This window comes from Montipora capricornis, chromosome 2 (assembly GCF_036669925.1).
Source record: "Montipora capricornis isolate CH-2021 chromosome 2, ASM3666992v2, whole genome shotgun sequence".
NCBI classification, from domain to species: domain Eukaryota; kingdom Metazoa; phylum Cnidaria; class Anthozoa; order Scleractinia; family Acroporidae; genus Montipora; species Montipora capricornis.
In genome coordinates this window covers 19141792-19151791 of record NC_090884.1, presented here as the reverse complement: position 1 = coordinate 19151791, position 10000 = coordinate 19141792, and the positions used below count along the sequence as shown (strand labels likewise).

General features: G+C 40.5%; 1 protein-coding gene across 5 annotated transcripts in view; it reads right to left on the bottom strand.

Annotated features, from left to right (window-relative positions):
- Positions 1-10000, bottom strand: part of LOC138039011 (NAD-dependent protein deacylase sirtuin-6-like) — a 126211-nt gene that overhangs the window by 105916 nt on the left and 10295 nt on the right. For 4 of the 5 annotated variants that reach the window (XM_068885153.1, XM_068885154.1, XM_068885156.1 and 1 more), the window contains exon 3: positions 2227-2376. The exons of the other annotated variant lie outside the window; for it this stretch is intronic. In XM_068885153.1, the coding sequence (XP_068741254.1) occupies positions 2227-2376 (150 nt within the window). The remainder of the gene's footprint in view (positions 1-2226; positions 2377-10000) is intronic. 5 annotated transcript variants of the gene reach the window in all.

Below are 10000 nucleotides of genomic sequence, written 5' to 3'. Positions count from 1 at the left end.
CAACCCTAATTTCGGTCCCATTTTTCCGGGAAAAAGTGCGGCCTATCCGCGGGTAAAAATGGTAACACGCAAACAGCGGTGACAAACATCAGACATACACTGTAAACGCATCATATGAAATTATCTTTTGCTTGATGTTTTGCATGCTTCTGCATACATCTTCAGAAGTGAAGGTTAATACAAAATTGGAATTTAAATTAATATACAGGATCACTAACTTATTAACTATAAACTATTACATGTAAGTTACAATAGAGGTGACAAAAACTAATAAAGACACAGCTTTCTGCTGCTGACATATTCTTTTAAGGTCTGCTTTAAATCTTTGATCAACAGTGTCTCCTTACATTTATTTTACAATGAGTGTCGGATCACCCTTTTGCTAAAATTTCAAAATGATCCCATTTTTAAACTGAGAACAAATGGTGTAACATGGTCTGCAAGAACCGATGTATGATGACTATTAGTTAATGCTTTTTAAAGCATTAACTAATGCATTTTAAAAAATGCTCAATTTTTCTGTCATGCAAACCTCTTTTCGTTTTTCCAACATAAAAATCATTGCAGTCCCAACATGCAGCTCTGTAGACAATCTTAGCCATTTGGCCACCGCTATTAGTCTATCTTTGTAAGCAAAAGAAAGATTTAATATGACAGGTGCATTGACCTTAGAGTGATTTGGTTGCAATTCCTGCAAGAATGAGATCCACAACACCAAACCAATGTTTTCACCTAGACCGCTGGTCAGGTCGATTCCTGGATTTAGTCGCAAGTATGATCTTGGTGGCCATCTTAGAGGAAATTGGATGAGTATGAGACAGTACTTCATGTAGCCAAGAACAAGCGCTCCACAGTAGGAATGCTTCTTTTGGTTACATGGCCTGCCTTTCGTTGAAATCAGCTTTCGGTAACAGATGTTATGCTCAACACAGACTTATAATGGAAAAATAATGCCCAATGTTCACCCATGAAGTAACAAGTTACCAAAGGAAACTAAAGTAGAAATAACGTGATGGTGTCTAAAACATTTCCAAAATCACTAAAATTAAGTGATTTTTGTTCAAACAACAAGATCCATGCTTTAAAATTTGTATTATTTTCCCCCTGAAAAGTGGCTGTCCACTGGACGGCGCCCTGCCTAAACGTTAGTGGGTATAGGTAGTTACATGTAGTTATAGTAGTAAGTCCATGAAGTAATACTTTTTACACTAAATTGTTGTCTCGCTGGCACTGCATTCCTTACGTAAATTTTCTTTTGGGTCACCTACTCGATCAGCTCCCTGAACTATTGAGGTGTCCCAAACTATCATGAATTGCTGTATTTTAGTTATCTGTGATCATGTTGTTTTTACATGTAGATCTTGTAATTGTCTTAATATTAATTTTCTGTAAATAATATATGTGTGAGTTAAAATAAAAATTAACTTGACTTGAAAATTAAAAAAACCTTACCAAATGTGAAAATTTTTGAGAACCTTTTTCAATTGCCAGGTACTCAAAAAACGTTTTGCTTACACTGCATAAGACAAACACGATCAATACATTAAATTCAAAATACAGTCTTTTCAAGTGAATATGCTAAAGTTTTCTATCTCTTCTCAACTTCTATCCCTTTCGCAGGAAAGGTGTTAAGATCGGGATGGCGGTCTCTCTCTCTCTCTCTCTCTCTCCCCTTCAATATGGGCTTCATGTCAGGACTGTTTTTCTTTTGTTAACAATGTTTTTCCCTGTAACATTGTAAAAAATATGTTCTAATTACTGGAATTCGAAAAGTATCTGATGAGTCTCTTGGCCAAGACGAAACGCCACGTCATACCAGCCACGAAATTTAAATTCTTCACAAGTACTTGACAATCTTTAAAAAAAGGTCCAAGTTTTGTAGTGTAGAAGATGGTACATGTGTTAACCCTGATAAATTACACAAAATGGGCAGGTACAAAAGTTGGAATGGATGAACTCAGATGACTCAACTTGGATCAACCAAAAAAAGGTTTTGTAAGGCAAAACTATTCAACCTTTGCACTGATTTCACCCAGGTTGGCTAAAAGATTAGGGCTGGGTGATTTCTTGAGGCCTCATCATTTTTTTTACATTGATCCGAGGTAAGCAATCCGAGTTGATGAGAGTTAAGCCGGTCTAACTTTTGTACCTGCCTACACAAGATACCTCTGCACCTGTGTAACTAACAGGTTAAGGAATGATGAGGTGGTCCTGATTTACACATACCGACACTGTCCTCTGACACGTTTCTGTTCACAAATTCCTCCAGTTCTTTTCAGCCCAACAGTCCTGACTGCATTTCTTCTAATGTATTCTGTCCCACATCGGTCACACTTCTCCACGAACATGTTTCCATGTAGCTCAGAAATTGCAGACCTTTAAATAAAAAAAGAAATACTTTACTGACATAAATAGCATTTTAAGAGAAGTACCAATGATAATCATGACAGTTGGCTTCATCTTGTCACCATTATCAAGTACAATTTTTCAACTCTTGCTTAAAAAAATATAATAGTAAAATAATGCTGTTGTTAACCTGTGAATTTTTTTTAAACACTTCTAAACATGTATGTAAAAGAAATGTAAAATGTGATTAGCTAATCAATACTTTTCTAGAATAAAGTCCTAGTGTGTATTAAAGTTACAGGAGGGTGTAGGTCCTCTGTCCTTGATCAATAATCACTCAAACTTTCCTCTGCATTTTTTTTATGATGATAAACTTTGAGTGAACATGTGGTCCGACTGGGTTGTAGATTTTTCAAATAATGTTTCTTAACTGCTAAGTACACGTACTTGTGTTCAGAAAGGCATTAAGACAAGTGTTGTAACAAGAGAGATTTAGAAAACGAATTGATTAAGAAGTTAAATGCAAAAAGATGTTTAAAACACATTTAAAAAAGCGAATAATGTTTGGGACTATGTTATGCCATTATCAAGTTAAAAAGTGAAAAAGTATGTACCATCTTCTACACTACAAAACTTGGGAACCTTTTTTATAATTAGAAAATATTTCTTTACAATGTTACAGCAAAAAACATTGTCAACGTAATACACATAGGATGAAATGATATATGAAATGAATCATATAGGAACATAGCTCAGTTGGTTAGAGCGTCGCACCGGTATCATGAGGTCACGGGTTCAAACCCCGTTGAAGTCCTGAATATTTCAGGCTTCTTTACGCAATTGCAAAAATTGCGTTCATAACTGCGAGGATCATAGCTTCACTTGATTTCATATCCGCAGTTCACATAATGATCCATTTCATATATCATTTCATCCTTGATTCATTCCTCATGGGAACTTTGGAACCCACAAATGACCAGCTCCCAACGTTAGTGGCTTCATAGCTCAGTTGGTTAGAGCGTCACACCGGTATCGCGAGGTCACGGGTTCAAACCCCGTTGAAGTCCTGAATTTTTCAGGCTTCTTTACGCAATTGCAAAGAGGAAGAAGTTTGTGAAGACTGTGAGATTGATTTGCAGATATTTCATTGAACAACTTTGCCGTAATTGACTCTCTTCTATCATACAATGTTAAAAGTCCAGATAGTTCTGGAGCCTTAGCATACGATAGCTTGTGGTAAATAATCTTCATAGCGCATTTTTTGAAGTCTTTCTAGGTCTTCCCTTAGATAACTTGGTAAAGTGCAATGAAAAACTGGACTGCCGTACTCCAGAATAGAGCGAATGCATGTAATGTAAAAAAGAAGAAGCTCTCTTGTGGCAACATGCGATTTGTAAAGCTGTCTTACAAAATATAATAGCTCCGTCTCCTGCTAATGTTACAGAGCTACGGTCCTTTCTCGGAATGCTCCAGTACTATGGGACATTTCTACCACATCTTTTGACACTGCTGCACCCGCTCAACAACCTTCTTCGGGAAGGTGTGTCCTGGTCGTGGTCGTGGTCGTGGTCGTGGTCGTGGTCTTTTAATTGGAGCTGCTCCAATCTGCGAAGGTTCTGGCCCACTATGATGTTAACCTTCCTATTCAATTGGCCCGTGATGCCTCTTCATATGGTATTGGAGCGGTGTTATCACATTTGATGCCGAGTGGTGAAGCGCGCCCTGTTGCCTTTGCTTCAAGAACACTTTCAGCTAGTGAGAGGAAGTATGCTCAGTTAGAGAAGGAGGCATTATCGATCATTTACTGTGTGAAAAAGTTTCATCAGTACCTTTTTGGAAGAAAGTTTACCTTGGAAACTGACCACAAGCCACTCTTGACCATTTTGGGTCCAAAGTCAGAAGTGCCAACCCTGGCTGCCGCATGACTGCAGAGATGGGCTTTGATTCTTGCATCCTACCATTATGAGGTGGTTTTCCGTAAAACATTGGATCATACCAATGCTGATGAGTTATCTAGGCTCCCTGCGGACAAAACTGACACACCAGAGGAGAGTGACATTTTCCATTTTACACATGTGAATGATTTTCCAGTCACAGCTAGGGATATTGCTGATGCGACAAAGAAGGATCCCGTATTGAGCAAGGTCTTACAGTTGGTTAAATGTGGTTGGCCATGACAGGTACAGGAAGAAGCCTTGCACCCCTACTTTAAGCGGCGCTTTGAACTTTCCGTGGAACAAGACTGTGTTCCCTGGGGGTTGCGAGTTGTTATCCCTAAGGCATTACACGACAGGATCCTGGAAGAGCTTCATGCTGATCACCCAGGTGTTTGCCGTATGAAGTCCTTGGCTAGGAGTCACCTGTGGTGGCCATGCCTCGACAAGGCAATTGAGTCTGTCATGCAGAATTGTACAGCGTGTCAGTCGACTCGGAAACAACCTGCTACTGCACTCCTGGTTCCATGCAAGTGGCCTGTTTGAGTTTGGCAACATGTGCACATGGATTATGCAGAGAAGGACAGCGTGTACTTCTTTGTGGTGGTAGACGCCCACTCGAAGTGGCCAGAGGTTTTCTCTACATCCTCTACCATCACCTATAAGACTATCGAAATGCTCAGTCATCTTTTTGCGGCATATGGTCTTCAAGAGGAGATTGTATCGGATAATAGCCCGCAGATACTAAAGCAAGCATTGCAGGCAGGCAAGATTGAGCCAGGGAGATCACTTCAGCTGCGGTTGTCTAATTTTATATTCTCGTACAGGAATAACCCCCACACTGTCCCTGGTCAAACCCTTGCCAAGTTGTTCCTGAAGAGGAAACCACGCACTCGAGTGTCCCTTCTTCACCCAAATCTGGCTCAGCATGTTGAGGAGCACCAGACCAAAGTAAAGCAACAGCATGATGCTGGCCGCTCCGTACTTGGGCGCAACTTCAGAGGGAAGGATAAGTGGCAACGTGGTACCGTGATTTTGCGGATAGGTCCCTTGGCCTACTAAGTATGAGTGGGGGAACGCATGTGCCATGTGCACGTAGATCATCTACTACCTGCAGGTGATGCCAAGCCCACATCAAACCCTCCCGAGCAGGAAGTGATACCGCTAACTTCGGTTGTACCACTACCTGTCTTACCAGTACCTAGTGGTGTCACCCAACCCAAGTCACTCGAACCTACTTCACCAAGACCTTTGGACCCAGGGCCAGCCTCCTATTCCCGAGTCCCCCTCGGCTGCAGCTACCAATTCGTCACCAGACCCACCCAGACGGTACCCAAAGCGTTTACTTAAGCCAGTAAAATGCTTGGATTTGTGATAATTGAGACTTTGTTGAACTGCTCTTTAAAGTTTTGAAAATTTATTAGGAAAAACAATTCTAGGAAGGGGGAGATGTAGTATTTTGGGCCTTCCTTGTTCATTACAATATTTGGGCATGCCCATAGACGGAGAGCCTCATGTAAAAGTTTAGGTGTTTTCGGATATTAAAAAGCTTTGAGTTGTTGTGTTCAAAGTCGTGTTTCTTTGTTTTTTGAGTGTTATCAGCTACGAAATATTCCACCTGTCACTCCCCTGCTAAGTAGTGTCTTTGTGCATAGAGTCTTCTCTGCGTATTTCGTTAGGTTTGAGGGGGCTGGGGTAATACATAGATTTCCCTGGTGCACACAGGAGAATGTTTAATTATTAGACCTGCAATGGTGTCGAAAGTCGTGGTAATGGGGATGGCGTTTTAGTGCATCTTTATGAAGCTCAAGAATGGAACGTCACTTGGATAAATAAGATAGGGGGTGAAAAATAAATGTCTGGAATCATAAAAGCGAGGAGTAATTGACTTCGACAACAACTATCGCCCGTCGAGCCGAAATCGAAGTGAGCTGTATTTCTAATATTTTACCAAGTGTGCTGTTATGTAGAACACTAAAACCAGATGGAAAATTCTCTGGTAACTTACGGGTTCAACAAAGACAGAGAAGGAATTGAACACCTCAAGTGGATCAGTGATCTCTGTTCTCTGTACAGTCTTCAAGTAAAAAATTCATAATATGAAATGTGACAGCCAAGAATTTTTTGAAAGAAAGATTGCCTCTAATAGCAAATATGTTGCTTGTTTCAAAAAATATTTCGCTGGAAAAGGTGGCCTTTATGAATTCATCATGCTTTGTAATATGCGAGCATAACTGGATAGTTTTTACAGCAACAGTAAAGCATTTTCATGTCAAAATGAGGTTGGCATCTTTCTGTTCTGTTAACTTAATTAAATATACCATGCCTCATGATTTCCACTCTCAAAATTACTTCTAGAACCTACTTTTTGCGTGGAATAAGCTTTTAGAATGATGTTCTTGTCTTCTGTGGTGATACTTGACGATTCAGGAGCATTTTGTGAAAAAATATTTATAACGGGTCACACGCGCAACTTGATCGCCCAATTATGCATAACATCCACTGTCTTGGCCTTTTGACATCCCATTGAAAAAAACTCATAAAATATTCACAGACCGGTCGATTTCTCTGAAAGGGTGATTGCTAACGAATAGAGAAAAACTAAAAGTTCCTGTGTTAAGCATGGAAATTTGACGAAGCGGTAAATGTGACTAAATTTGTTGCATAGTCACTGCTTATGAGCCAGAAGGCCCATCAGCCCGGCGCTTATCTCCGGTTTCAGTAGCATTAAGCGACTAGGAGTATTTATACTCCCCCGGGATGGGATGCTAGTCCATCGCAGGGTTACCCCCCAGCACTTCGCCGGTACCCAATTATACACCTAGGTGGAGAGAGGCACCGTGAGAGTAAAGTGTCTTGCCCAAGAACAGAACGCAATGTCCCCGGCCAGGCCCCGAACCCGGATCACTCGATCCGGAGTCAAGCGCACTAACCATGAGGCCACCGTGCCTCCCACAAATTTGTTGCATGCATTGCTATTTTTGTGTTATGACAGATTTGACAGAATATTAAATTATGAAAAAATATCTACGGCATACAGATAGATCATTAAAAAACCTTTATTTTTAGCGGTTATTTTAACATAAGAGATGGAATGCTTGATGAGAAATTACATTTTTGTTGATATTTGAAAGAAGAAAAATTTCGCGGGAATCAGGACACGGTGAAAATGAGTTAACAAATTTGCACACGTGCGTTGAAAAGTCAGGTGTGCTACAGTGCTCAATTGGCAATCATTCTCTGATTTTTTTGACAAGACGAGCGAAAAAACTACGTAGCCCCGGCAAAAATATTCAATACAGAAACTTTTAACGCTACTCAAGTGAAAACTTGCTGCTGATTTACGCGAGGCCTCCTGGGAGAAAGTTGACACCAGTTTGGCTGTTGACGAAGCATGGACACCTCTTGCCACAAAGAGAGTGTGCGCTGAAAGTCTACCATGGCTAACGTGTGAGATAAGGGAACTGATGCGAAAACGCGATTTCCACCGTAAACGGGCGCAGAAGCAAAGGACAACTGAAGAATGGGTTAATTACAAAGAGCTGCGAAACAAAACAACTCGCCTCATTAGACATGCAAAACAAGATTACTACTCTAACTTTATTGAAGAAAATAAGAAAGACTCATCCAAATTGTGGAAAACATTGAAATCCGTCATTGCTATCAAATCTAAGATGTCAACCATTGAGTCACTTGAGACTGACAGCGGTGTTATTCAGGATCCTAAGAAGATCTCGCAGAGCTTTGCTAAGTACTTTTCTACTGCAATTGCAAAACTGAGACAGTGTATGAATTCTGTATTATCGGCAAGCACAAGCTCGTATCTTCTTATCAATCCAGTTCCCGTCCACTACATTCTACTGCTACCAGCCTAATCGATGTTACAAACACTATTCTGCACAACATCGACAAAGGAAAACTTACAGGCCTGGCATTTTTGGACCTATCTAAGGCTTTGGATACCCTCGACCACGAATTACTACTTACGAAATTGGCAGATTTTGGCCTAAGTAAGTCTTCAGTGAATTGGTTCAATGCGTATCTTACTAATAGAACCCAAAGTGTTAACATTAATGGCATTCAATCTGACGCTGAACCCATATTATATGGTGTGCTCCAGGGGTCTGTCTTGGGACCTCTATTGTTCATAATGTACATTAACGATCTACCGTCAGTAACAAAGTACTGTAAAGTCCATCTTTACGCTGACGACACCCTGTTGTTTTTTGAAAGCAGTTCTGTGCAAGCTATTGAGGCTGCTCTGTCCCAAGACCTCGACCACGTTGTCAGATGGTTGAACCAAGACTATCTCATGTTAAATCACTAGAAGACCAAAGTTATGCTTATGGGAACCCACCAAAAACTGAGCTTAGTCCAGTCATTCACAGTTAGTGTTAATGACAAAGATCTTGAAAGGATATACAAATTTAAATATCTGGGCGTGATTCTGGATCCATGCCTAATATGGAACGAATACATTGAACAAATCGGAAATAAAATCTCGTCCCTCCTTGGAATGCTATGTAGAGCCCGGAAAGTCATCCCAAAAGAAGCTTGCATCACTCTGTTTAATGCTATGGTTCTACCGTTATTCGATTACTGTTGCGTTGTGTGGGATGGTTGCGGTCAGGGAAACAAGAACTACCTTGACCGTCTTCTCATGCGAGCTGCGGGAATAATTACGGGTCGCAAGGCTACCGATATACAGCAAACATTGAAGTGGCCATCCCTACAATGCTACAGAGAACACCAAAAGTGCATACAGGTCTGTAAGTGTATCAATGGCTTGGCTCCAGGATATCTACTACACAACTTCCACTCCTCGGAGCAGATCCATAACTACGACACTAGGAACAAAGACCTTATCCGCCTGTCTCTTGCCAAGACTACTAAATTTCAAACATCTTTTAAGTACAATGCCGCCAAATCCTGGAACACTCTCTAAACAAATCAGTACCAAAGTCACACACCTAAAGTACTGCTAAAAGGTAAGTTAACGGTCCCGACTTGATCCTCAAAACTGGATTCTCGCGTTGCGAACGTTGAGACGCAAGAATCGAGGCTTGAGAATCGAGGCTCGAGAATCGAGAAAGATGAACTTTGGAATATGCATTAACTTGAAAAGAACTCGAGAAAGCTATTTATGTCACGAAGAAATGAACAATTCCGCCAACGGAGCCTTTGTATGCGATATTCATGTCGACTCTAAGCAAGTTTTCAATGTTCTTGGCCCGCAAGAAAAATATTATCTTTATTATCATTCTGCATGTAGGAAAAAACATCTTATTTATTCACTTGTTCTGAAAATAACGTGTCCCATCTGGGCTGGGCACAAACCCTGGCACAAACGAGCAAAAGTATCAGTTTGTTCTATCAAAATTTGCATACGACTCACGTCAAGAGGAAGTCGTGACAGGTAATGCAACACCTCTCAAATAGGAGTAGAACTTCCATCATGTTCGGCGAGGTAAACTCGAACAATTTCAGATAATTGCATGTTTATTGATGGTGTGCCTTTTCATGGAATTAAAGACATTTTATGAAAAGAAGAGGCCGTCACAAATGCAAAACATGTCTGTCGTCACATGCCGACGCATGCACATGCGAAGTTGTGACAGCAAACGCAACATCATTTAATACAAAAAGAACTTTAAAAGCAATGAGTATAGTATTTGTTTATGCATAACAGGCGAGGTAAATCGAACAATTGCCGAGAACTG